General features: G+C 40.8%; 1 protein-coding gene across 1 annotated transcript in view; it reads right to left on the minus strand.

Moving 5' to 3' along the window:
- FBXW8 (F-box and WD repeat domain containing 8) overlaps nt 1-27,951 on the minus strand; it is a 54,109-nt gene that overhangs the window by 16,228 nt on the left and 9,930 nt on the right. Inside the window, exons 3-7 of the mRNA XM_050906941.1 lie at nt 26,250-26,414; nt 25,553-25,641; nt 10,979-11,136; nt 3,000-3,196; nt 1,265-1,474 (exon numbers count right to left, since the gene is read on the minus strand). Coding sequence (XP_050762898.1) covers nt 1,265-1,474; nt 3,000-3,196; nt 10,979-11,136; nt 25,553-25,641; nt 26,250-26,414 — 819 coding nt within the window. The remainder of the gene's footprint in view (nt 1-1,264; nt 1,475-2,999; nt 3,197-10,978; nt 11,137-25,552; nt 25,642-26,249; nt 26,415-27,951) is intronic.

Raw genomic sequence — 27,951 nt, forward strand, 5'->3', positions numbered from 1 at the left:
GATTAGGACAGCAAAGGAATTAATAAAGACAGCATGGCCTCGCAGCATCTCTCAACCCTAGAGGTATTTATGGTGGCCTCAGCATTTCCCTAGCGAATGTGAATTTTAAGGGGAAATTAGATGCAGCTGAACACATTTATTCCTAACACAGAGGTAGTCCTAAATAAAGCTGTCCTATTCTAGTCGCTTGCCAAAGAAAACGCTGCATTTTTACACTACAGATCACAGCTCCTTTCATCTGGGTGCTCACCTCCTGCTTCTTTCTCCACCTCCCTGAAGCGCTCTCCTTCCCTCACTGCTGATAGCCCATCACATGCCTGAAGTATAACCACAAGAAATGGAAGGAAATTAGGGAGTAGAAAAATTAAGCAAGATGCAGGAAAGGGACAGAAACTCTTCTCAAGGCATCTGGAAACAGGTCTTTCCGCAGCTTGGTCCCTGCCCTGGAGTGGGGCTGTGTCCAGGAGCAGGCTGCTGCCGCCAGCTGCCTGGGATCTCAGGCAGGATTATAAACCCCCCCAAATACAATTATTTACGCTACCTATTTGGGTCTGCAAGCCCAAAAGAGCCCCTCCTGCAAGGAGAGAAGTTTGAGAAGAGCTGCATTAGAAGCATGCCTCAGCCAGGAGTCTTCAGCAGGGTTACAAAAACAGTCCAGTTTTGATCTACCCTGCCACTGCTAAGATGTGCTGATAAAAGCAGCAGACTGTGTCACAGGGGGCTTCAAACCTATGATTATCGTTTAGCTTCCTTTAATACAACAGTCACACCATCCTCACCAAATTGGAAGTAACTCAGTTCAAATACTCAAGTGCACAAAAAAAAGAAGCATCCTCCTAAGATGCACATTCGCACATACAAGGCTTGACACGCTGCTCAGGATGCCCTCATCAGAAAGGCTGAGCGATGTTTTGGCCTTTTGGGGTGGGGTTGTTTATTGGGGTTTTTAGGTTTTTTGGGTTTTTTTTGAGACGAGTTCCCCCTAGAGGGCCACTGACGCAGCATACAGCTGAATGAGCTGGGACTCGCTGAGGAGCAGAGAATGCAAAGTATTTACAGTGAACCCAGTTAGGTGAACAATAATCCCTTACTTCAGCCAACGAGAAGAAAACTAATAGAAGCACCAGATTATTGCATTAAAAGAATGTCCTCCCTCTACTGTCAAAAGCTGAATAGCAGGGAAAGAAACGGTCAGTAGCATGAACTCTTTTTTCCTTTGTTAATTACGAAGGTATAAAAATCTTACAAAAAAAAAATTAAATACCTGGTTGGGCTCATTCAGTAACCAGCCAAAGGTTTTGACCCCAAAGGCTGCTTCATGAGCAGATACATCGAGACATGTGACAGGCTGACCATAGACAGAATGGAGAACTTTGCCAGGATCTTCTGCTTTCAGGAGATAGACAATGTCTTCTGCAGCTGCTACTGTCACTGGGCTCCCTGTAACATCTGGAACCAGGTTAAGGAAGTTGACCTGAAAAGAGCAGACTTTTTATTTTTATTACAGCCAAAAATTCTTTTACATCACTGCTGCCACACGCTAAACCGAACAAACTACTGATGTGTGGTTATCGGCTATCTTGAATCATCATAATTATGGATTAATTTCAGACAAAGACCAAGGATCAATTTTATTTCTGAACTTTTGCAAGTTTAGCTCCTATGATGAAATCTAGCTCACAGTCTTTAGAATGAGCCCATTTAAAAAAAAAAAAAAAAATCAGAACACATTACAACAGAACACACCAAAATGTCACATCAAAGAAAGGAGCAAGATTAATGGACTCATTCAGATGAAGGACAGAAAGCCATAAGGTTAAAGCACACAAAGTAAATATCACGGCTAGAATGTGAATACAGTGCTCCAGAAGAGGCAACACATTCATGCAACTAACATGGAATAATTGATGCTTACCCTGCAACCATGTATATATATCCTAAATTAACGGAAAAGTCATCACATGACTCTAGGGCAGCCCAAATATCAGCTCCCCTATCTTCTGTCACAAGACTAGAATGACGTTGCTCTTCCCATTCCAGTAAATGGTTAAGACGCTGCTGAAAAGTCTCACCACGGGAAGGGTTTAAACTCCTTAACAGCACAGCTGATTTCTAACCCAACCTTAGAAGAGAGTGCGGTGTCCCGAGTGTCTGTCTGTCACATGTGGCAAACTGACATTTCACAGCAAGCAAGATGCAAGAGTAAAATGGATCCAACCACAAGGGAGTGTGTGGTGGTGTTTTAACATTTTTACTGGGAAACCTCTTAAAATGTTTGGGGATTTTGTTTATTTAAGTATTGTAAGACTGACTTAGCTTTGAAAGAGGGGATTAATCAGGAGTGGTTTAAATCACAACTTCATACCCGTTAGCTGCACAGTCAGCTTCCTGCAATAGGAGAGAAGCTGCAAGACTCAATTTATTCCTACGTGCTTCCTTCCCCTTTCAAAAAAATGTTGATACTCTGAGACATAATAAAACTTCAGAGAATGGGACAGCTTTTGATTTTTAATTAAAATAGTCTCAAAACTTCAGTGACAGAAGGTGCAACCTGAAGAAGCTGCACAACTAGTTACAGCTTCACAAGTGATACTATTAGCTCGTCTGCAATATCCTGCCTCAGAATTAATCAGATAGCGTTGATCTGGAATGAGACGTTGAGTTTTAGCTCCAATTCTACGTGAGAAAACTGATTTACAAAATGAGCCAACTTAGTTTAATGTTGACAAAAAAAATAATTAAAAACAGCCAACCTCCTGCACCATATGGACTTCTATTCATTTTCACTTGTAGCTTAAGCCAGCATTTCACCCTTGCTCTTCAGTGATGCGAGGCTCATCCATTAACCTGCTTCAAAATCATAGCCTCTAGCTGATAATGCTGTTATCTAGTTCAGGCAACACTCCGGTAAGATTTTTATAAGATCCCTCTTAACTGTACCAAAAATAATTAGTGGATCAGGAGCTCCTGGAATGAAGCTGAGTAGCCTGGAGACTCACCAATTTCTGGATTTCAAATGTTTCCGTAGTTTGCCAGAATCCTCTGTCATTAGGGCTTTCCACTTTGACCTCGAAGCCAGACGCCGTTGCTACCGTTGCACCCTCTGAACCAAGAGCTAAAGCCTGTATCCTCTGATTGTGCTGGTAACGATGGATTGGCTCCCGCCCGAACATCAGGTTCCAGACGCTGATGGTTCCTGTATACAAAAAAAATAATCACTATGTGTTATCTTAGAATTTAACAAAACTTTTCAAGATCATTTAAAGATGTAAGCTTAAAAGCATTCTAATGGAAAAAGTTAATATACAGAAAAGAGACTGCAGGGCACGAAACCAGAAATTCACGACACTGTATAGCACCACATAACAGGTTCAGAGGAAACTTTCCAAAATTATGTGCTCTGGCACTAGAGGCTCTGTTGCTCTCTGTCAGTAATTCCTAATTTTTGACTTCCAGATAACATTGGTATCTACCTTGAGGAAGACTGCTTTGACTTCTCTCACATTTTCGTGTTTGGAGAAGATCAGACTTAAACAGATACGTAAATTCTTGTTCTGCTATATACTTGCCCTCAATTACGACAAAAAATAGTGAGAAAGAACCCACATTCAAATTTAAGTCACTCTGCTACACACAGAAAAGTTTTAAAGTGAAGAATCTGAAGCTCTGCGCACACAGCAATCAGGTCAGGGATTTTAATACCATTCTTAACAGTTTACAACCAGCAGCAAAGCTCCTAATCCTGGTGCTCTGGAAAAAGAGAAAATGCAGAAGAGTTCAAAAAGCTAAAGAATACAAATCCCAAAGAATACAGGAGTATAAGTCAAAAGACAATACATTTGCAATTGCATTTTTTCCTGGCATAGATCACCGATACTCTATTTAAAAGCATGGTACATTAAAGCAATAATCTGAATAAGAGCAACCTGAAGCAATCAGGAGTGTATTACAGAACAGAAGGGCCAGACGGAATTAGAGACTTCTGGGCCACCTTTGCACTGAATTAACGGAGAAGCAATCTTCAGACATGATAGACAGGGCTGCAGAAGCCTTCTTTCTACTTGAGCATGGCCATTAATGATGAAATGATTAATGGTAGCTATTCCTTCAAAAGGAGACATAAAAGCTCTGACAGACAGCTGTGGACAGGCACCAATGCCAGTTTGCAAACACTCCTCCCATGTCCCAAAGGAGGTGAAGCAAGAGTGTGGTAATGAAACTGCACATAGTGAAATGGTATCTAAATGAGTTTAAATTGATTTATGTTTGCTTTTGTAAAGATTATTTGGTATCTGGAAAGTGCTACCAATGTGAAATAATGCAGATAATCCTTAAGATCCCTGTCTAATGGCACTCCCACTGAATATTTATATTCCTCGCCATGGGAATGAGTACCATAATGGGGACCATTTTTGTTTTATTAGGGATGCATATTTAAATTAATCTGCTATTTGCCTAAACAATTAGCCGCCTCTGTTTGTTTACACAAAGCCAAAACTGCAATTAGGCTTCCATCAAAAAGATAAGTCCCGACTAAAACTGTCCCGATGGAGTCATAAGGGCTCAGAGCAGAACTTCCCAAAATTACTTCTTAGCATAATGGTAATTATGTTAATTGCTTGAAAGGTAAATAACTGCTGAACTGGTTTTGAAAAACAGAAAGCTAGCTTGCATCACACACATGCTTAAAACAAGTTAACAAATACAAATGGACAGCACAGGCTACAATTCCCTCCGCAGCCTGGTCCGCCTCACGCGAAGCCTTAGCAGCGGCACTCTTGTGCCTTCACAGCGAGTCCTCTGCTCCAAACTAAAACAAAAGGAATGGGTGAAGTCTCACCTCCAGGACAGCTGATTTAAAACAAGCAAGCAAGCAAACAGCAATGATAAAAGATGGTAGCGATATCAGATCACGGATGTTAGAACTGGACTTGCTGCCAAGCTCCTCCAGGCAGGAGTACTTTCTACTTTTTTTTTGCAGAACATTTATCCCCATTAAAGACCACTTTTGCGAAGGGGAAAAAGGAAGCTGATTTGCTTTCAGTGAAGTCTTTTGTTTACACATCTCTGTGATGAGCATTTCGCTGTTTTTAACAGAGTGCATTAACGTATGAAAGTTCTGCAAAATACCAAAAGTGTTTAAGTCAAAGAACCCTCTCCATGAGCAAACTGGGAAACCCAGAATTCAGAGTTCTGCTCTCTAAATATGGGCAAAGCCACTTTTATTATTATTGCATCTCAAACATCACAAAAGGAGAAGATAGTGAAAATGGCTCATGCAATAGTACAATCAGTTCGAGACAGGTACTTTGGTTTTTTTAATCAGATGTTCAATAGAAAAATCTGTCCAAATTATCTAAAAATTTTATCAGGCAAACACAGTGTGTGCAACACCTGATGCACAATACGGTGTGAAAACAACCCTGGTAATATCAAAAAAACAAGTGACATGTAAGGTCACAAGTTAACATCTGTTTAACGAAGGAGCACAAGATAAGGAGTAAAAAGGAGAGTTCAAAAGGAACGCAAAGAGCAAGAGAAATACCATTTTCTTTCATTAGGATGAACAACTATTTGCTCGCAAAAGTATTGCTTGTCCCCCTTGCTTCTCCCCTCCTCCAAAAGAGTGTATGATTCTGTCTGGACATCCTCCATCATCTGTTACTTGCTACCAGTCAGAAGCCTCAACCACTGCGTGCAAGGACCTCCTGTGGAAATGCACTATTGTCAAACCAGGTGTATGCATTCATGCATGACAGCAGGAAAACATTATCAAGTTTTACATAGAAAAAGCAAACACTCCACTGTATTTATCAATAGGTAAAGTTACTACTAGGTCTACAAGTGCTACTCAGAATAGTCTGTATTCTGTATTTCATTGCAGAAACAGCAAAATGTATTTATGAGCGTGCAGGCCTTTGCAACAGTCAATCATGTTTGTGTAAGAGCAAAAAAAAAAGCACCATTACAGTTAAAGTTATTAGTATGGCAACATAAAAAAAATTAGGTGTAAGATTTACCAGTGCAGATGAGATCACTACTTTACATAGTCTATCTTCCTGCCTCCAGCCGTGACCAGTACTTCATTTCCAAAGCAGTATCTTTGCTAAGGTGAAGTTAAGGTTGCAAGCATACAGTATTTTTTTTTTAATACTGTAATCTTAAAAGTGTTAGAAAGTCATTAAATCAAAGTTATAAGCAATACTCTCACAGCATGTTAAAATCTGCACCACAATTGTGATTATTCAATTGAACTCTAACAATAACTTCTCAAACCGATTTAGACTTTACAGCTTGCTTATATTTCATCTTGGCTCAAGGAAATGAGTTAAGTGCAAGAAGCTGCTGAAGATGGTATAATTGCTGACAATTGACATTACAATCACTGTACCAGTCTTCCTGTTTATCACTTCGGCCCAGATTGTACAAAGAATTCAGGTTTGTAACTTCTAACCCAATATACTGTTGAAATGTGGCCTGATGAAAGGTCCATTTACTGCAATTCACTCTAGATTGGAAGGTATTTGGATAAGAAACATTTAACTATGAGACTATTGTGCCTTACACAGTGCACTGCTGATCCTGACTGTACTCCAATTTGAGTAAGCATCAGCCAGTCTTACACATCTCTTCCTATATCAAAGGTGAATGGCTGAAAGCTGATCTCCATTAACAGTGCTTGTCTGTAGTATACTCCCCTCTTTGCAGCTGGAAGCACAAAAGACTTCCTGCAAAAGCAGCTGTTTTTTTACATCTGTTTTCACACAGGTTTCTCTCTGGTATAAAAGGCAACACTTTTGCCACAAAAAAAAAAAGTATGTCTTTTCCTATAAAACACTCTAATCCTGTAACAGGGAAAGGCAGCATAAACACAGAGGCAAAAAATGTTAAATCACATTTGTAAATATTATACTGGCTGTGTTCACCAGCGTAATGCAGCATGTCACAGCTCCTTCTAAGAGCTAGCCCCAGCAGAGGACAGCTGCCCGCTCCTGCTACCTGCTAACAGCGAACCCTTGGGCTAAGCGGAGGGAGGGCTGTGTTTTGGTGCGGAAGATCCTTCGCTCAGATCCTAATGACCCATTACATCAGCTCTTCCACGTTAAGACGGCAAGGCTAGCAGTTGCTGTCAGCTTTAGAAAAGATGTAAAGCAATCTACGTATGCATTATCTGCGGGGGGGGGGGGGGGGAAGCAAAGACAGAATTTTGAATATGCTAGAGCAGGGAATCTGGACATGCTCACGGTTTTCATGCTCATTCACTTCAGCTTCTGAGCACAATTGCATGGGAAGGCCAGAAGCTGCTTAATTCACATCATGTACACGATGTTTTTCCTGTTTGTGAGTCGCAGTCTTACCACTTCTATCTTGATTTAAACAAAATAAAATTCTTTTTCACCTTTTGAAAACACTTCTTACATGTATTTTTTTCCTCCAAGCTGGGAACATTAATTTATTTCCTTATAATTTTCAGATAACATCATACTGCTATGAAGTACAAACAGGAGACGAAATACACGTGTGGAAATGAGCACCAGCCTGAAGTCTCAAAACTTTGTATCTTTAATTTTGAGTTTCTCCCCAAAACAATTCTAGTCAGAGGGACCACCAACATACAGCCAGTTTAACCTTAGTAGATGCTTGGTGTTCATTAACTAAAATTTTACATTTTATTTTCACTGCAATGCTGTTTCTCAACTTTCAGCAGGTACAGCAAGCTACTTACCGTACTAAACGGTGACTTGACCTCAGTCGTAAGAGTCGTGCCTTTACATTACCATTACCACATCAGTTTCCACCAAATGTTGTCAGGTTTTGATCTCCACCACTCTTCTTACAGAGATTTCCAAATGACACCATCCCTGTACAGTCCCTCAGAAAAGGCACAGACGAGAAAGTCTGTATTTCATTCCCAACCTGGGGACTCAAGAGGCAGACTTCCCTGACCGCGATGTGAAATCACACGCCACGTACCCAAACCAAGAGTTTTGCATCCACAGCCACCTGTATGTATCTGATGGGAATAAATATACTACTGCCTGCTACATGCAGTTTCCTTCAAAAACTTTTTCCTTTATTCGAGCCAGCCTGTTTCCCTGCTCTTGCTACCTCTTGCTACCTTACAGCACATCCTGGCACTTAGGGGAAGGCACCAAACACATTAATCCACTTCTGTCTTTGCAAAGAGGGTACAGAAGGGACAATACCCGCCAGCAGCTTTAAGGGCATCAGAAAGGACAAGGCAGCAGATTTCCAGCCCCAGAAAGTAGCGCTGCCAAAATTCCCTTCCTGGAGCCTGCTAACAAGCAAGAGCACTTCTGATCCCTGCAGAAACCACCTTCCTTTGCTCCATGTTGCTACTCTGCAACTTGTGAAATACCACTAACTCCTCCCAACGGGTCTCAAAGCATTAACAGGAAGGGCAGCAGCGCAGCATCTCCCCACCGTGCCTACACAAGTATGAAGCACGGCATTTTAAAAAAAAAAAAAAAAAAAAAAAGTACGATCTCTTCTTGCAGCACATTGTTTTCAAGTCAAACTATGAGACTCCGGAGGGCCGGGGGGAGAGTGATGGCTGAAGTAGACTGCTGTTTCCCAAAAGCTGTGGCTTACAGCCAAAGCCAGGCAAGCATGGAGCAGATGGAGTCCTGGCAAGGCCTCTACTGTCCCTGCATTAGCAGCATCTGCTCATTACCCAGAACCCTCGTCTGCTTTATCTAATGCTCCAGGAAAAGCATTTTGATTTGATTCATTTCAGTTCGGTAACGTGCAACACAATTAGTGGTAAAATCAAACTGGAGGACTGCCAGTGCTGACAATAGGAAACAAGGCAGAAGAAATATGAGGCCAGTGGGTTGGAATTCAAAAATCACAACTGTGGATCAAGTTGCCAAGTCCCGTTGCCCCAGGTGTACATACAGTGCCCCCACTGAGTATTGGCATGGGCGGAGGGAACTTCATTTTCTCCCCATACATTTTTCTCTCATTTACCTCTCCTTGCAGCTTGTTTCTCAGAGGCTGACGCCGTCGGAAACATTCACCAGAAGTCACAATTCAATTTTTCTTTAGTGCCATCACGGAGTTACAATTCACTTTGGATGCAGGCATCCCAGTAAGACAAATCTTTCTCCTCGCTGTATTTCCTATGCCTTGGGAAGCGTTTGCTACTACTGAACCAGCAAAACAGCGCTGTAAGGCAGGCACGGCACGAGCAGAATCTGCCTGTTAGTTCTTCCCTGTGATCAGATGCCAAGGACATCGCTGCGTGAGCTCTGTTGAACTGGGAGAAACTGATGTTATCTGAACGAGTCTGCTAGCCAGGGATTCGACAGAGAAGTCTAGACTCTTTGCCTGACAGCACCACCTCCAACACTAGCAGATGGTTTCTCTGTGTTAGTCAAACTTACAAACAAAGAGAAAAGGGAGCTGGAAAAGTACAACAAAGAACAATCAAACACATTATCTTCAAAGTGGTCCTCTCCCTCCCCAAGTTTAAAGTAATTCTCTCCACCAAACTGTAAATATACACTTTCAGCTTCCAGTTAGTAAATATTTCTAAAATCAGTCTTTGTAATTCCCTATTCACATAGAAACTAATCTATTCTGACCAGGCTTCTCAAATCAGAGTAACTGCCATATCACAGAGACCATTAAAATTTCTACCCAAAAGCATAAACGACACCAAGCTTTACGCAAACTAGTTTAGTCACAGTGCACACAGGATTGACAACAAGGAATATGACAGAAAAAAAACCCTAGACAAATTATTAGATTAGTCAGTGGGAGACTACAAAGCAAACAAAAGACCCTCTGCTAGTCATTGTTTGGCACACCGGACAAAAAAGCCATCACTTAAAACTATCACTGTGTTACAATTTCCTACGACTCGAGTAAATAATACTAGCGAGTATTCTGTAATACCAGACTCGCTGTTGTCAGAAAACATTTCCTATCAACAATTTTTAGCCACAGAAAACCGTTCTAGCATGATCCACACTTGAAAAACAGCTAAGGATGCTGATCATCTTAAAACAGTTGTTTTCACATATAAAGCATTTAATTTACTTCTAAAATAAAATATATGGATTAGAGATTTTGTTTGGATTACCCATCTTCGGTTTTGTTTTCACATGCAGAAATGCCAGGATCAAAGATAGTATGCGTACAAAGCTCCCTAACTTTAAAAATACTCTTTATTCATACCTGAGGAGAGGTTTTTAAGTGTCAAATCATACATTTTAAAGAAAGGTGATAGGAGTTGAGTTCTGCCTGAGCAACTCAGCCTAGGATCCCAATTGGCTAGCACTGTCCAAACCTGACTTCTTTTAATTGCAGTTCCCACGTCCAGTAGATGTACGGTTGGTCTCTGGCTCTTGTTGTGCGTTATATAAACATCTAAGTATATTTAAACCAATGCATATAACCAGGATTTTATTAGGGTTTCATTAAATATTAGGTCACAGTTTTTATTTCTCTATATCAAAGTATATAATAACCCACCACTAGAAACCAATACTTCAGTTAAGAAAATGTGCATCCATACACTATGCAAAGAGCAAGACAGGATGCAGATTAATCAGACATGCAAGTTTACCAGTATTCCCATAACAAAGCTTCACAGCACCCCAAGGGAGTTTTGGACAGAGGAGAAGGCTGGTGGAAGAATATTTAATATTTTTATAGCAAAACAAGTTATTTGCTTAAGATAGTTTGGCTGGACTACAGCCTGGCACTCAAGCTTTGTGTAGCAGTTCCAGTAGGAATTAAACATCAGTTTTAATGGGTGCTATGTTCCAATGCCTCCTAATGCATTTAGGGTTATTGGCCAACTTTCTCACATAAAAGCAAGTGTGCGTGCGTGTGTGTGCGTATATACAGGATTACAGACACACAAAAAGCTGAGCACAGCTGCTTCATTTTTGTAAAGCCTTTTTTTTTTTTTTTTTTTTAAATAGGGAGGAGAATTGTGGTTACTTACCGTCCTCGTAAGCTGCTACAGCCAGAGAGCTGTTTATCCTCACAAAGGAGACATGTGGCTGAGGTCCAGCATCACCAGGACCATGCATTGGTTCCAGGATGGGGGCTGTGTAGTCCCAGGTGCGAGTGTCCCACAACCTCACTTCTCCTGATGTATATCTGGAAAAGAAGGCTATTACTCATCCCAAAACATCTGAAAAGAGGTAGCTGCAAGAGAAGGGAAGAAGAAACGAAAAGTGTCTTAAAACCCAACACCATTTACAGCTCCTACACTGATTCTCCTCCTGTTTACACACTCTGTGTGCAAGCCCATCAGCGTTGCTCGTTTTATTCCCATTTACTGAATGTAGCATCAAGTCTACTAAGACAGGCAGGTAAACCGGAGCTACAAGAACGACACGACTGAGCTACCACAAGTTACCAACTATCGATATTAGCTTTACAACTAGAATGCAAGGAGCGCCGGCCTCAAGGGAAAAAAGGCAATCAGTAACAAGTCTCAATTACATCATGGCAAGACTTGAAACTGTTTCTTTTCGGTCTTTAAAAATCTGTGATTGTGGTTTTGCCAAGGAAAGGCTGTTTAATCAGAGCATTTATGTACGTACATACAAGTACTCACATGCATACATCCATCTAACCTACTACTCTTTATAGAAGCTTCTTAATGCCTCATCAACAGATCAGATTTGCGTACATCTCTGAAGACTAATTAATTAATACAATTAAGTGTTGTCTTTAGAGTTAACGTGGTGCTGCCTTCTTTGCAGAAGGCTCTCTCACTGAAACAGCAGAAAAACTACAGTTTAACATCAAACTACAGTTTGCCAATGAGAAAATTAAAAAATAGAACTAAACTTCTCAGATAATACTGAATACATCTAAATGAATGAAGGTTGTTACACAGCAAGCAACGCAGAAACTGTTCCATGCCATCTATGCTGTGGCACACAACATACTATTAAAGAAAAAAAAAGAAACACTGCAGGCAAAGTAGAGGAGAAGCTCCCTCTACGACTGGTCAAAGAACACAGTTCAATAGCTATTTGGAAGAGTTCAATAATCATTTAAGATCAGTTTTGACAGAACTGTGACAATTAACACTGTCAAACAGTCTCAGATGTCTTTCTCTGCCATAGCTGAGACTTGGATTCTGTTGGAAAATGAAGGGTGCTTCCTGCTCTGTCAGCTTTGTTGTTACATCCCAACTTTGCAGGAAAAAGCATTTCAAAAGAATGATTCTTACAAGCCTCAAAGGTCTACCAGTTAGAAATCTGGCTGTCCTATGTTTATGAGGAAAATAAGAAAATAGTTATTTACAAAGGAGGTGAAGGAAAGTGCTTAATAAAGGTTTAGAAGATGTTGGACTTTGACCCAGGTCACCTAGTTCTTTGGGGAGCACCATGCAACGGGGTTACAGGTACTCTGGAGCAGATTACTCCCAACATCTCTGGGTGAAAATGCTCCATTTTATACAACTAATTAAAGTGCCTGAGGGGGCAGTGAAATCTGTCAAGCAGAAAGAGATGCACATTAATTCTCTGCACCGACTCAGGAAGAGAGAAGAACTGTGTCCTTGTCACCTGGCTTCCTCTTCAGTGCTTTACATGGTAAGACAGAAGAAAATGAGGGAATAGAGTGGGATAGCACTTCTCCCCTTTTCTCCTTCTGCAAAGGAGGCCCAAATCCCCTTACGAATCCTGCTTTCATTTCCAATTTACAGCAGCACCATTTAAAAAGAATAGATCGAGAAAGAAGCTTCCCCAAAGCAAAGCAAAATGTTTCATGTTGGCCCAAACAAGCAGTCCAGGTTAGTCCACAACAAATATCTTCAGTTTACAAAACTGAAAAGCGCTCATTTCAGATACATTTTAAAATCTGGAGATAAACCACAATGGGATAGGTAATTGCACAGATCTGCTGCTGTCCCCTTCAATAAGATACACACATAGCATTTTGGAAGCATTTTGAGCTGCTTTTTGTTTCCTTTTATGTTTGGGTTGGTTGGGGTGGTGTTTTCAACCTTCTCCTAACTGCAAAGAGTAGCAGATTACTCCCAAGGAGGAAGCCAAAATTCTCTTGTCACTAAGCGACCCTGAAAAGTGAGTTTCAAGGGAGACATACAATACTGGTAGAAATGACAGAACTAAGTGACAGAATACTAATTTTCATCCCCAAATAAGCAAGGAAGAACAGCATCTCCTCCTAGTCCATACACATACTCGCTCTCACATAGTCCAGTCTAGGAATGTAAAAAGAAAGACTAATAGATGGAGAAAACAGAACGACAGGAATAGAGAAGAGACACGGGGCTGGCTAATACTCTGAGCGCACTGCTGCTGTCTTTTCCACATAGCACGCAACACAAGTGATCCAGGGCTCAAGACACACTACCATCCATAAAAAATAACATGGACTGCAATCTTAGAATTAAAGATCCAACATCACAGTACCACAATAAGCGCTTAAATTAATTTTATCTCAGAATTCAACCAAGTCAAAATTTAGTTTGAACCATTCTTTGTTCTTGAAGAACCACCTGAACCACCTCTACAGCTAAGCTCAAACTGCAACAGAAGACCAAACGTTTCTGACTATCAGTTTGAAATAAATTTGACTCAATTCTGATGTTTTTGTGCTGGGACCTGTTAAACGCAGGAACTGTCTCTGCTCAGTAGGCTCTGCATCAGATCACCCTGCAGCCTCCTCATCCTCACCCCCTTCCTCTCCAGTGACGGATAGCACATGCTGAAGAGCTTTCACTTCTATACCATGAAGCCGTGCTGCTCTCCCACTCCCAGCAAGGACCTGTCGAACACAAGAGCTTGTTACGTGTCCCTCAGGTATGCTCTAGTAGGTTCAGACAGATACTACAGAACAATCCATAAGAGGATCCTGGCCATAGTGCTCATTCCAGTTCTGTCACGACAGAGAACGGGGAACACTATATGTGCCAGGAGAACCCTGCAAGCACCCATCAAACTCTACCTTCATGTGTGTCTGTCCAGAAATCCCACCAGTGCACTGAAAGATAGGACAAATGCTTTATGTTCATCAGGAAGAGGAGGGCAGTAAGGCATCTTTGCCCCTATCCCTCCCGTATCCCTCCTACTCCCATTTCTCACTCAGCAATGCCACTCACATCCTTCCCAGTGCAGCACGACAGCAAATCAGTCCCATGCGGCAAACCTAAAGGATTTGGAGAGATGTTACAAGACCATGCTGGAAACATAAGTGGAGGTCTAGGTTTGGGCAGGGAACCAGCATGGGGAAATGGGCGACATAAACCATCTCCTCAGCTGACAACACGCTCTGTTGGCCATCACCACCGCATGCCCATTTCCAGCATCCACTGGGCCTGTACCAGAACTGAACTGGAAGAATTTCAAACACAGATGAATCCAATTCAGAACTAAAAAATTTAATGGTTCAACTCTCTGCTTTTAATGCTGTTGTAAAGAGCAACACACTTTCAATTTGTAACCACAACAAAAGGCTTTTAAACTATTAAAGCATTGCCTTGCTGTAAAAAAATAAAAAGGCTGCTTTATTGCAGATAATTGGCAAATCTGCCATATCAATATAGATGGCTGAAGAGAAGAACACGCTGCACTTCACAGACCCTATTTCTAGATAATTTCAGGATTTCTATTCATTTCCTACCACAACAACTTTTACACTCGCCATGAAAATTTAGTTTGGTTACCAGCTACTGAATGAAAGAACCCTAGATTTAAGTCTTCTGCCCCAGAACAGGCACAGTCCTCAAAACTCATTCAGTTACTGATTTTTCTATCAAGATGGCTATGAAAGGCCCCCATCGCTTTCTGCTGGAGCGAAAAATAAAAAACAACCAAAAGCCACCTTTCTGTTTAATATAACAACGAATACATTCTATTTGCTATAATACCAACAGCATTCAGCAGCTGCTTTTTTTTCCCCTGGTGGGTGTAATGAGATGATTATTGGAGTGGCAGGTAAATACTCCAACATCTAATACAAGCCACTTGCGCAAAACCCCCCCACACCAACCCCAAAACCTACAAATTCTGAGTTCTCAAGAAATTCTGAGTTCTCAAGTTCAAAGGAAAAAAAAAAAAAAACAAACCAAAACCCCACATTAGAGACCATACCTGATTTACTTCGTTTAGAAAGGCTGTTCAAAGTCTTGCCTTCCCGAGCACAACAGGGAGCAACAAGAAAAAGAGTGTTGCTTACAACCCCAAGTTCCGCCTCTCCAGATACCCCCTGCCCTGCTGCCTTCCAAGGTGTTTCATCCACGCAGTGCCTGGCTTTCAGCTCCGGGTCTGCGTGCTTCTCTCCCTATTCACCAGCACAGTCATCCTTCTCTTAGCGTTCAACAGAGACTCTCCACCCAAGTAACTCAGCTTCTTTGATGGGACTTATATTTCACTTTGCTCTTGTTCTTCTGAACATTTCAGTGTATACACATGAGAAGTAGCAGCAAGAGAAAGACAAGAGCTATATTTTTCTAACTATACTTCTCCTTGACAAGCCAGTTCTGTAATTCTGGACAGATATGTAGACATCTGTAAAAATTAGTCTGCAAATTCAGCTTAAGCTCTGCAGATATGCATAAAAAACTTGTCGAAATGGAGCGACAATAGGTGGAATGCATATGGTACAGAGAAACTGAAAAAAATTAAATTCATATGGTATCTACAAACGTACTATAATAAAAATACCTACTCACTAATCAAAAGCATTTCGACTACTTTTTATTGGCAGTAACGTCATAATGAGATGAACAATTTCCTCGTGCCCTCTGACATGAGTGAAAGCAGAAGACTGAAGGAGAAGGAGCTGGGGGTTAAAAGCTGCTGATGTCCCACGATGGCTGGGAAGCAGGTGGTGAAGTGCAGAGCACATGCGGGAGGAAGCAGAGATGGAGGCTGGGCACCGCTCTAATGAAGTGGTGCTGAAGAGGCAGACGATTTCATAAGGAGAAAAACATCAGGAAACTGGTCAAAACACAGAGTCCCATCTGAAAAAGCTCAACTGTGTTGGATAGCACTAGCCAAAACAAATTTGGGGAAGAGGAGGAGGGGGAGGCTGATCTCTCTCCAGAGCCCCAGATGTCTTTATCATTGCCTAATGACAATTATACTCAACCAATTAAGACACTGCTATCACAGTTGCATTGTTAGTAAGCCTTTGGCCCTGAGTGTTGATGGCTGTCTAATTAGTGTTTGTGCAAAGTACAACTGCAACTAATATATAAACTGACAAATACACAAAAGAAAAACTGTTAGCAGGAACATTTTCAAAACAGTTGAGGCTCTACTCATTCAGTCCATGGCAGCAGCAAAGACAAACTGCTTTCCTTCATGGCTTGCTTACTGCTGGCACTGCAGAATTTCACTTCAAACAAGCGGGTCAACTAGACTGTTGCTGCGTTTCTGTTGAAACAGGATGCTGGTGTCAGTCCATTTTGTCAGCCGCCTCAAGCACACCACTCCAGGGCAAGTCTTACTACACTAAGTTGGTCTGAACACCAAAGACTTTTGATAAGACACTTCAGAAATCCGTTTACATTTTCCATATTCTCTAAAGAATTTGTAGCAAGAAAATAAAAAGGAAGGCGAAAGAAAAACCTTTGTTTCACAGTCAGGTTTGATTTCCAGAAGGCAAAGTCTGTTCAGTTTCCAGATACCTGCGGTGATCAACAAAACAAAAAAAACCCAACAACTTTGTTTCAGGCAGTCAGTGACCATCTGTTAATACTCAAAAGATCTTATTATGAAGTCCTTACAATGTCAATGCATTTTATTGAAGTCAGTAGGAATTTTGTTCAAGTAACAATCACTAGCTATAGCTCTGTTTAAACAGATGCCTGTTGATAAGCAAGTAAAATAATGAGTATTTTGCATTGTCTTGCTGCAACAAGCATCTCAGACCTTTCATCCTTATTCCACCAAGAGCAACTAACCAGTCCTTCATGTGGTTAATTAAGGTATCTAGTCAGTGACCCCGTCAGTAGGCTTAAGAATAAGGTCCAATTAAACATGCAAACCCAAGTCCAAAAGCCTTTCTAAGTTGGTTCAAATTGCTCCTAAGCTTCACCTTCTCTATAAGGCTCAAGTAAGACAGTGGCAATTCATAAAGTTCAATTTCAAAAAACCTCTTCATCAAAACCACTGCAAGTTGGAAGATACTTCAGTCGCAACACACAACGCTGAAATTAAATGGATTCTATTACCTTCTTTATACTCAACATTAAGACCCACAACTGTTCTCTGAAGTGAGGGGTAATAATGGACTGCTTCGATACATTTACCACAGTGTCAGATGCCTCACAGAGTAAGGCTGGATGAAAGAGGTAAAAGTTCCCAAGCCTTCCTGCGTTCTCATTTACAGTTAGAGACATTGATTTTGCTACTATGTATATAACCGACAGGTAGCTTGGCTAAGGGATTCCTTAAGGGAAGGATTCAGGAAAAACAGTCTAGTAGCAACGATGGAGTAAAGAACTACTTTATATGGCAGAAAGGAATATAAATAGAACACAATGACAAAAAAAAATGAAATACAAATGGAACAGAAAAGAGAAAATTTTCTGCTATTACATAGCGTGGCAGAAAGCTACACCATAAAATACAAGAAAAAAAACCAGATGAGGGTAAACCAAAACCAGCATTTGAAACTATCCTAACACTGGTAGAAGAACGTGAAGTAGAAAAGTAATGTCCCTGATTTCATCCCAACATTATTTTGGATTGCTTGATATATGGGTGCAGCTATGAAAAAAGTGACTACCTTGTACCAAAACGGATCTGGAAACACTCTAAGATTTAACATGTAGGAAATACATTCTGAGCATCCCTATGATCGGTGCCCAAACTCTTCTGCTGGGAACTTGACCTTCCAGTTCATCAACCCATGTCCCTCTGTGGACCACTCACAGAAACTGAGCTGCCGAGAGCTTACACCTTCATTCTTAAGGCCTTATTAGGAAACCATAGCTCTAGAAAGTGGGTTAAGCTGCTGGAGATAGCGTGCAGTTCTTCTGCAGCTTATCGTTGATATCTGTAACAAAATTAACATTTCGCCATCCTAAGTACTTCTGCATGCCTCACCTTCATATTAATTTTAAGTGCATGCAAATGTCATACCAAGGGAACAGAAACAAGCCAAAGGGTTATATGGTAGGCAAAACATTTTAATGAACACTTACAAAAGCAGAAGTTAGAGAAAGCCAAACTGTCTCTAATAATTTCTTTTTTAAGGCCAAGAATCTCCCATCATTTAGATCAAGATTCCAGTGGCTTGCATCAGCCCAGGCCCATTAATTAAACGAGCTGCTCAGACCAAGCAAACCTATTACTGTGGGTACTGCCTACGGCTGCTGCCATGACAGGAGAAAAAAAAAAAATTATCTTTTTCAAAAGAATTCAAGAGGAATTATGATGCAATTTGGGAGGGATCTGGTTCATCAGCCCTATTATTTCACAAAGGACAAACACGTAATGCAACAAATAAAACAATGGCTCCAGTTTCAGATACAGGCGAGAAAACACCATTTGAAGATGATGTCAATTGATATGTTTACGTGTTGGAGGAACACAAACTGCAAAACACTGCAAACAGCAGAGAGGAAAAGTATCACCTGAACTCTACGCACTGATGGCAACAGCCCAGAGGCTGGTAGGTTGTGAAGACAGTAAAAATGAAATGTTCAAGAAGTTTACTAGAAAGAAGGATGGGTTTGTCTGGCCTCAGTAGAAAACCAGGCTTTACAAGCTCAAAAATAACAACTGCAGCTTCAGAATACTGGGCATCACTATGCACACAGCGCATCTCACTGCAGCAACGCGTTCCCCTGCATCCAGCAAAACCTATAGGTAAACCAATAGCTTAATGGTCAGGCAGGCTGGAAAAGCATCTTTCACAAAGAGTCAGTATCAAGCTTCTACTATTGGTTTCACCTGAAAGGCTCTTTTTCACAAGATGACAGAAGCCAACGTGTTTGTCACTTAACACAACCTTACCTAACTCCCGTAGTTTGTCATCCGACCCCTCTGAACTCATGATGTCATCCTGTTTTCAACCCTCCTAAAGGTGACTCACTTGAAAAAAAGAAGGTCTGACACTTACTACTTCTTAACAATGATGAGAATGAGTGAAGAGAACACAAAAGGTTTGGGGAAGGTTGAAGGAAAAAGGCAAGTATTTTTACCTTCTGCCTTACTGCTTTGTTTTACATCCAGGCTCTCAGTCACTGGGAGGGGAGGGAGAAACCTATCAAAGTTGTGCCATTATACAAGTGAAATTTAAGCAATTAAATAAGGCAGGGGCTTATTCAGGCTGTTTAAGACTTTGGTTTGTTAACTTTTATTCATTTTCATTACTAATTAATATTTTGGTTTCCTCAGGTCTGCACGCTGAATTAAGATGCAAGAGCTAATAATAAATACCTTGAGAATAGCCCACAAGCCCTATAGCAAGAAAACCAAATTAGATGAGAGTTGACATGAAGTTTTAAAAAGCACAGAAAAGTGTTTTCAAGCCTTTCGGGCTAGTTTCACACATCATTATGAAGCTAAAAAGAGTGGCAAGCCCATTTTTTTAAAAAGTCATTTGCAGGTCACCTTTGAGCAAGAGGAAAGCAGAGTGGGAGGTGATCATAGAGAACAAAGAAATCTACCATATAGTAGCAGCTACTTATATGTCTGTATTTTGCTCATAATGACTTAAACTGAAAGGCCCAAATTGTTCAAACGTGCTGCAGTGTTTGAACTGTAACTCCCGTAAGATTCCCTCAGAACGAAGACAACTGTATGAAAATAATTTCAGTGCATTTATTTTCTCAGTATGAGAGAATCAAAACGTATCACTACCTCTGAAACAGATGATTCCCCTAACCACATAGGATATTTAGAAAGTTCTTCTTTTGCTTCTCATTGCCTTTATCAAGCATCACTTGGAGAAATACCACGTGTGCCAGGCATGCTCCACCCTGAAAGGGGAGGAAGGGTTAATCTGTTGATATATCGAGGCACTCAGAGCAGATGAATCCACTAGCCCTAACTCAAGAAATAAAATCTCTAGGAAAGACGACAGTACTTACTGGGGGAAGGAGGAAAATATCTGAAGTTAAAATGTAAAGAGAAGAACCAGGGGCTGATTCCCAGCCTAGTCTGTAAGAGGTGCAGGGACTGCACGCAGCATCTGCTAGATCGGTCTCTGTGGCACAGCAGAGGCATGCCCTTAAATCTCCATTTCTGCAAGCTCTTCACTAACAGTCTACCACTCTTTCTTCAGTCGAGGAAAACTGAAGAAAGAAAAAGCAGATATCTTTATATTTCTGGGTCTTTCGGAAGCGTTGTCTGACTCTGGATCTCTTCTGTTTATTTTCATTTGGGAAGCTTTCAGAGCTACAAACAGCAGCAGTAAAGCCACAGTGCCCTTTCTGCAAGCATAAAAGAGTTAACACAATGCACAATAAAACATCACCCCGACTCACAGCAGACTTGGTGTGGTTTTACGGGGTGAATTGTGAGGTGAGATGATCGCCACCAACACAAGGCAAGTTTACCACAGAGTTCAAGGACAGCCACACATGAGTATTTCACACAGAGCCAGTGAAACAGCAGAACAGTCTCACAACACGCTATGGACATGTTACACCACAGGATCCACTGTGTAATGACAACACAGTTCAAACAAGGACCAGATGCACGCTCCGAGATCAGTATCTCCAGGAGGACCTAACCTCTGACTACAAATGCCCATCAGTGTGGCTGTCAACACTGCCAAGAAAAAAATAAGTAGCATTTTACTGTCTGAACATGCGCTTTCTTTAAAAAAAAAAAAAAACAACTGAGATTTTATTAACAGAACGTGAAGAAATCCAAGCATTCTGTACTGAAATCAAACATACGACAGCATTAGGTACAGTGAACCTAATCATCAGTAGTAATTTATAAAAGCCCAGCGAGCAGACATAATTGCTTTAAGTAAACTCTGACTTAAAGACAAAACTACATTTGAATTGAATATGGAGAGGGGGGAGGACAACATCCCTTTAAAGACAATCCTTCGAGACATGTAACTGTAGAAAGGCTGGCGAATACAACATTGATTGGGAGTGAGGTAACCACAAACACCGCTGTCTCAAATGAAAAGGGATTCAAGGTCTGACCCAGAAAACAAGCATCGTAACCGCTGGGATGAAATTTTAATGATAAACACAAGATGCTCTGCATGCAGGCCAGATTGAATTATCTGATGTCAGCCAGTAAATGCAAGGCGCTCTGAGAAAGAGGAGCTGCTAGCAACCACCTTCGACTCGCAGCTCAGGTTGCACTTAATCAATCCTTGATATTCTGCCATCTTCTGGCTTGAGCTTTGGCAGCAGCGTGGAGAAAATAGAGTGCATGAAATAGGTACATTTCTCTAAGGGAGAGCTAACCCTGTATAGTTTATCTTTACTTCCTTACACAAAGTTAACAGAGAGTTCCACTCCTGAACCAGTTCAGGCAAACTATGCCTCTATGTATCACGCTTGTAGCTGCTGTTTTAAGTCACTCTGCTCACAACCTGTACAAATCCCTTTTCAGAAAGATTGGGAAAAAAAAAAAGCTCTACAGCAACTAAAATAAAAATTATTCCACTTTCCAGCAGAGTTTGAAGCAGTATAGTGAAGACAACAAGATCAGGTCTATCACAGCACAGGTTCAAATCAAATAAGATTGTACCCAAGCTTGCTCGAAGACTCCAAATACACAACAGCCCCAGCATTTCTGCCGGAGAACCTCTCTCTCCACCTCTTCTTAAATTTGTATAACCATTCTCTGATCTCCCAAGATCCCGAGTTGAACGTCCTGAAAGCAGGGAGCAGCTGCTATACACTGCCACAGTTTCCAGCTATAAAGACAGAGCGTAATGCCTGGCTGGCCTGACCGAGCTGAGCCAGAGCATTGCAGCTGCTCCCCAAAGTCAGACATCAAAAAACCTGCTAAAAACTGAGTGGCCCTGTTTTTCTCCAGTGCAGCAACTTGACTACAGAGGAAAGAAAGGTAAATGATGCCACAAGCCACTGCTTAGAGAACCCCAGGAAATGCCACACACAAAGTTAGCTTTAAGATGATCACTGACTTCTCAAGTCTTGCAAAGTCACACATCAGTTTAGCTTTATGCACATGGTAAGTCTTGCTGTAATCTATGATTATTCACATGTAAAGCTAAGCACATAAGTGTTTGCGAAACTGGAGATATAATCATTAAATGTAACAGATAATTGATATTTATACTGAGAAGAAAATTGACTTCTGTTAACCTCAGCTATTAAATTACTTCTTCAGTACTGAAAGAATGCAACAGCTAGCTATTGATCACCAGATTCATTACACTTTTATGACAAATTTGAAAGCACAATGCCATTAAGTACAATACTATAAGCTGGGAGAGAAAGGGGGAGGTTATGTTTGGATTTAAAAAACAAAAAACAAACCAACAAAACCCCAACAAATTCCTCAATCTAGCTATCCTAAATACTTACCAAATGCACATAACAAAGTATTTCCCTGCAAAATTTGCTAATGCCCTTGGAAGTTTTAGTTACAACTTTAAGTCTGTCTTGTTTGATATTTACCATAAGATATTATTGGGAGGTGCGACAGTGTGCTACTGTCTTGCAGCATTCAATCATCACTGGCAGAACAACAAATTTGTCTTCTTTTGGGCAAGATTCACAGAACAGTTTTCTGCTTGCAGCAATTTAAGAGATGCTTTCAGAGATCTTGAGCTACCAAAGCAGAGTGAAGGGCAAGTAGTAAGCAGCAAAGGAAACATTATTGCGTTCTAATATTCTAAACACTTCATTTCATCAGGTAAAGTCAAACAGCTGAATTCTGATTTCCCCATGTTGTTTTATCAATTATATGCTCATAGCTTCATAAAAAGATACTTCATTACTAAAATTCATTTTCTCAGAGAAGGGAAATTACTCAAAAGTAATTTGAGTGAAACCCATAACATCGCTCTTCCTAATGGATACACACGTGCAGCTTTTCCCTCAGTGGTCTCTTACCTGCTCACCTATTTTCATGAACCTTTCAGGAACCTAAATTATTTAACGGCACCACCTCCCTTCACCATGCCATCTGATGCAAACTCACCAAAAGAATCAAGAGATACTGGAGGAACTGGGGAACCGATACGAAAAGACTGTGTGAAACTGCATAAACCCAACTTTCACAATACACAAAGCTAAAATATGGGCTATTTGAGTTTAATATGCAGGATTAATATCCTTTGTTTATTAATTCTTTAGAAATTTAATTTATTCTGCCTACCTTCTATATATTGCATGTTTGGATATAATACAATGGAGAAAAGGAAGAAAAAGAAGAGCTGGAAGTTTTGGCAGCAGCATGGGGACAATTGGGGTTTCTGGCTCCCAAAAAAGTACAGGAGGTTTCATTAGAGACAGTGGAACAGATAGAGTAGTGCAGATCCCTAGCCAAGGCCAGGAAACACACCGCCCAAGCTGAAGGGCACAACAGAAGTCAGGTTGCTGTCCGCAGAGCTAGATCCCAGCTGCAGACCACAGCAAGCTGGGAGCTGCAGTGTCTTATCAGCGGCTCAAGGAAGTCTCAACATCAGGCACGAGCCAACGTAAGATCTGCGGCACTCCAGCCACACAAATTCTTCAAGCCTCTTCCCATGGCCACTGTTTAGGTTAACCACTGTGTGGCACTGCCCCTCTAGAGGTCACAGACTACGCAGCTCTTCAGCAGAAGCATTTTCATTGCTGTAACGCAACCAATTACAGCAGCGAAAACATCGCGTGAAAAGTGGAGAAAGAGAAGCAATAGTCAATGACTAGGACAGCAGAGAGAATAGAAAGGGAGACCTCCAAATGCAGAAGTAAAACAAGTGGAAGAGCATCTAGTAAAAAAAAAAAAAAAACAAAACACCACCACACACAAAACAAACCAATCATCAAAGATTAAAATAGCCCTTTCACTTCTGCCATCTGCTAGTTTAGACTTCCACTCTCAGTTGCCCAAGAGCATTCAAAAGCATTTCAATGTATATGGGAGTTATCTACAGGCGATGTATTTCAAGGCACCTTTCTTATAACCAGTGTGTGAATTTTATAGTATTTTATAAGTAGTTTTCTCTAATCCCACAATGCATAAGCATACCATTAACATGAAGTGCTACCATAAAATATGGAACTCTGATATGTTAAGGACAATGTCCTCTGACTGCCCCAGGATGACATCATTTTTATTTACTTGTGTGACTTCTTCTGGAGGGCTACTAATTACTGAACCTGTAAAATTCAAGCAGAATACAGTAAAGCCTTACACCTGTTGAGACAGTCACGGTAACCTCTTCTAAGAGTTTGTGAGGTTCTTAAAATTGTATGTAAGAGTGTAAACCAAATGAATAGCTAACACTAAATCAAGGTCCTGACAAAGCTTTATATTAGGAAAAGAGAAGTTTGAGTTTCTCTATTTTTTGGGCAGTTTTTTTTTCCCCCAGATTGTCTTTTAAATAACAATGGAGAAAAGTAACAGTCCTTCTAAAGTTATCTTGCCACAGCACACAAAAATATCCTTGTGATTAAGAGATTTTTATGGAAAAAAATAGTAAAAAGAGCATTTTTCAGTAGATGTGTACAATATTTAATACATTCTGTGTGCTTCCACAGCAAAACAATAGATACAGTTCATCAGAATGTACTATAGTCTTTACAGTGACTACATGTACATGAGATAGCTTTTTGAATAGTACAATAAAAATTTGCACTGCTGAAATGACTTGTAGATAACCATCATCATCAGCCACTTTACGGACAATCTACCTCACGGTGCTGGTTTTGGCTGGGACAGAGTTAATTTTCTTCATAGTAGCTGGTATGGGGCTATATTTTGGATTGTGCTGAAAACAGGGCTGATAATACAGAGACGTGTTAGTTACTGCTGAGCAGTGCTTACACAGCATCAAGGCCTTTTCTGCTTCCCACATCACCCCACCAGTGAGTAGCTGGGGGTGCATGAGGAGTTGGGAGGGGACACAGCCGGGACAGCTGACCCCAACTGACCCAAGGGATATTCCATACCATAGGACGTCATGCTCAGCATATAAAGCTGGGGGAAGAAGAAGGAAGCGGGGACGTTCAGAGTAATGGTGTTTGTCTTCCCAAGTAACCGTTACGCGTGATGGAGCCCTGCTTTCCTGGAGATGGCTGAACCCCTGCCTGCCGATGGGAAGTGGTGAATGAATTCCTTGTTTTGCTTTGCCTGCATGCCCAGCTTTTGCTTTACCTATTAAATTGTCTTTATCTCAACCCACGAGCTCTCTCACTTTTACCCTTCCGATTCTCTCCCCCATCCCACCGGGGGGAGGAGTGAGCGAGCGGCTGTGCGGTGCTTAGTTGCCGCCTGGGGTTAAACCATGACCCTCACCCACAAAGGAACTGCAGTCAGAAAAATTCATTCTTGTTGCCTCAAACAGGTGCTTCTTCTGAATTTGTTAAAAAGCAGTACATGAGATTTCAAACAGCGAAGATTAAGTGAGCATTACGCAACCTCATACTCACCCAGCAATAACAACTCCATCGCAAGAATGCACATCACAAAGAATTTTTCCCAGCTCATATTGCAGCTGGCTCACAGCACCAATGCGGTTCTGCACAGAAAGACGAGACATGGCATTGGTACTGCAATACATTCATCGACCAAGTTAATTTGCTGCTTCGTGGAAAACTCTGAGCTCTGCTATTGCTACTGACAAGTTGTAGTGCAGCTGAGAGAGAAGGCACATCTATTTTATGCTTGCCGCCTGGAATTTTTAGACAGAAATGAAGGAGAAAGAAGCTATCACTCTTCATTATCATTTATAATCTTTAGGTAGAGAAACAACTATCACAACAACAACAACAAAGTTATACCTTTCTTTTAGCCAGGATATGTAATGAACAGGGGAAGGAGTCTTCATCTTAAAGGCTGATTCTCATTATCAAGGGATGGTTGAAGTATAAACATCTCTCTCTCACCAAAGTCAATGGAGCAGCATAGCAAACAGAAAGACTCACTCCCAAAGTAATCAGTCATCGGGGGAAAAAAAAAAAGGTATTACAGCTAGGGCTAAGTGTCATAAATCCTTCAGCAGCTTTCCCCTTTTAACTAGCAAAAAGAAGCTGCAATACAAAAGACCAACTTTTCACTACCACTTGCTTGAACCAGGTTCCCATTTTTCTACAGCATCTGGATCCCATTAAAGAAATTCCCTTTTACCTTCCAGTTGGTTTTCAAAGTGCGCTCTCTGGCACGGCAGTTCTTGAGGGCGAGCTTCCAACAGGAATGATCAGAGATGCTCGTATCTAATAGGTATCCTTCCTGTTGGCACAACCGGTACCACAACACTTCATCTTCTGCAAGTACTTTCCATGTCCTGCTGACCTAGAAATCAAATTTTTATATATATATCTATATCTCTCTCTCTCTCATAAAGTTATAACTAAAAATTAGATTTCATATACAATGATTTAAATAACATCTGAAATATACACATATAAATCAATATAGGCCTGCACTGAGACTAAATTCTTATCTAAACCAACACATTTGTTCACCCTTTATACTACTGAGAGTATAAAAAAACCCAAACCTTTAACAAAATGCTTGGGTTTTGTGGATTCTTTTGAAAATAAGTTCTACTTATTTGAGTGAGTTTCTACTCCACTAAAACTCCATGCAACATGGACACCGCTGTTTAGCGGCCACACTGCCAACCTGAAATATCGGTGTATTAGAAAATTTTGAAGAGAAAAGCAGCAAGAAAACAATTAAGACAGCACTGTAAGTTTAGAGCAAAAACATGAATTTAGTTTCATATTTGTAGCTAAGAAAACCTCTCAGATCACACCACCATATCTCTAAAGTCCTACTGACAATGCCTGATTAGGTTTGACATTAGTGATTTATAACCTATTGTATTACAGTATGCATAAATAGGAATGAATTATTAAGTTTTTCAAGTAGCCTCAAGTTGCTGTCCATTTCAGAGAGAACAGCTTCATCATAATCAATTGTGGGCTTAGAATTAAAGATTCAAGAGGTAAGAGCCAACTTAAGTAGCATTTGTTCTCTCTAATTCTTAATTTAAAAAAACAGATGTAACCAATGAAAACTGCTACCGGTGAAAGCTGCAATCAATTGTACGCTGTTACCAAAAGATTTAAAAAAAACCTTCTCAGACTGACATAATTTTTAGCAACTTACAATTAAGCATCTAATGTCCGTTTCAATCCCAAGATTACACCAAGAATCTAGGTCTCTCACTGATACAAACTCTCACAGGACCATCTCTTTGTGTTTACTTGCCATTCGTTCCACGTTTACACACAGATACAACATGGCACAGGGAGGCAAAAGATGAACTATTACTTGTTCTCCATTTTATAAGATTAATCTCCCTTGTATTTTATCATTACCATGCACACCTTGCTTCAGACTTCTTAAAACCACAGCTTTCAAATACAAAGTATAGCTTCACAAAATCATATATCACGAGGAATCCTGAAAGTATGAGATCCTTTTGGCTGGTACAGATTTGCAAGAAGTCCACGCAGAACACAAGCCATTGGAGCAACAAAGCGTGTAGTGAGGCTTACAGAGAGGTTAGGAAAACAACACCCCCTGCCTTAAATAAATCAAGCAGTCTCAGAGTTTGTAACGTGATCTGTAAAATTTTACGTATGATGACTTGGAAGAGCATGCCTTAGTCTGCCGATTAAATGCAGCATCAGGCCAAGACTGACTAGTCAGCCCAACCAAAACACCCACAACATCGCAGGGAGATAGCAGCTAACATCCAGAAAACACCCAGCAACACAACCCTGGGCCTTACAGTCTCCTTGGGTCACAGTAAGTGCAAAAACATCTTACACGCATGGTCCCAAACCTCCTTGCATACTATGTAGTCCCCAAACAGTGG

This window comes from Gymnogyps californianus, chromosome 16, assembly GCF_018139145.2.
Source record: "Gymnogyps californianus isolate 813 chromosome 16, ASM1813914v2, whole genome shotgun sequence".
Classification (NCBI taxonomy): Eukaryota; Metazoa; Chordata; class Aves; order Accipitriformes; family Cathartidae; genus Gymnogyps; species Gymnogyps californianus.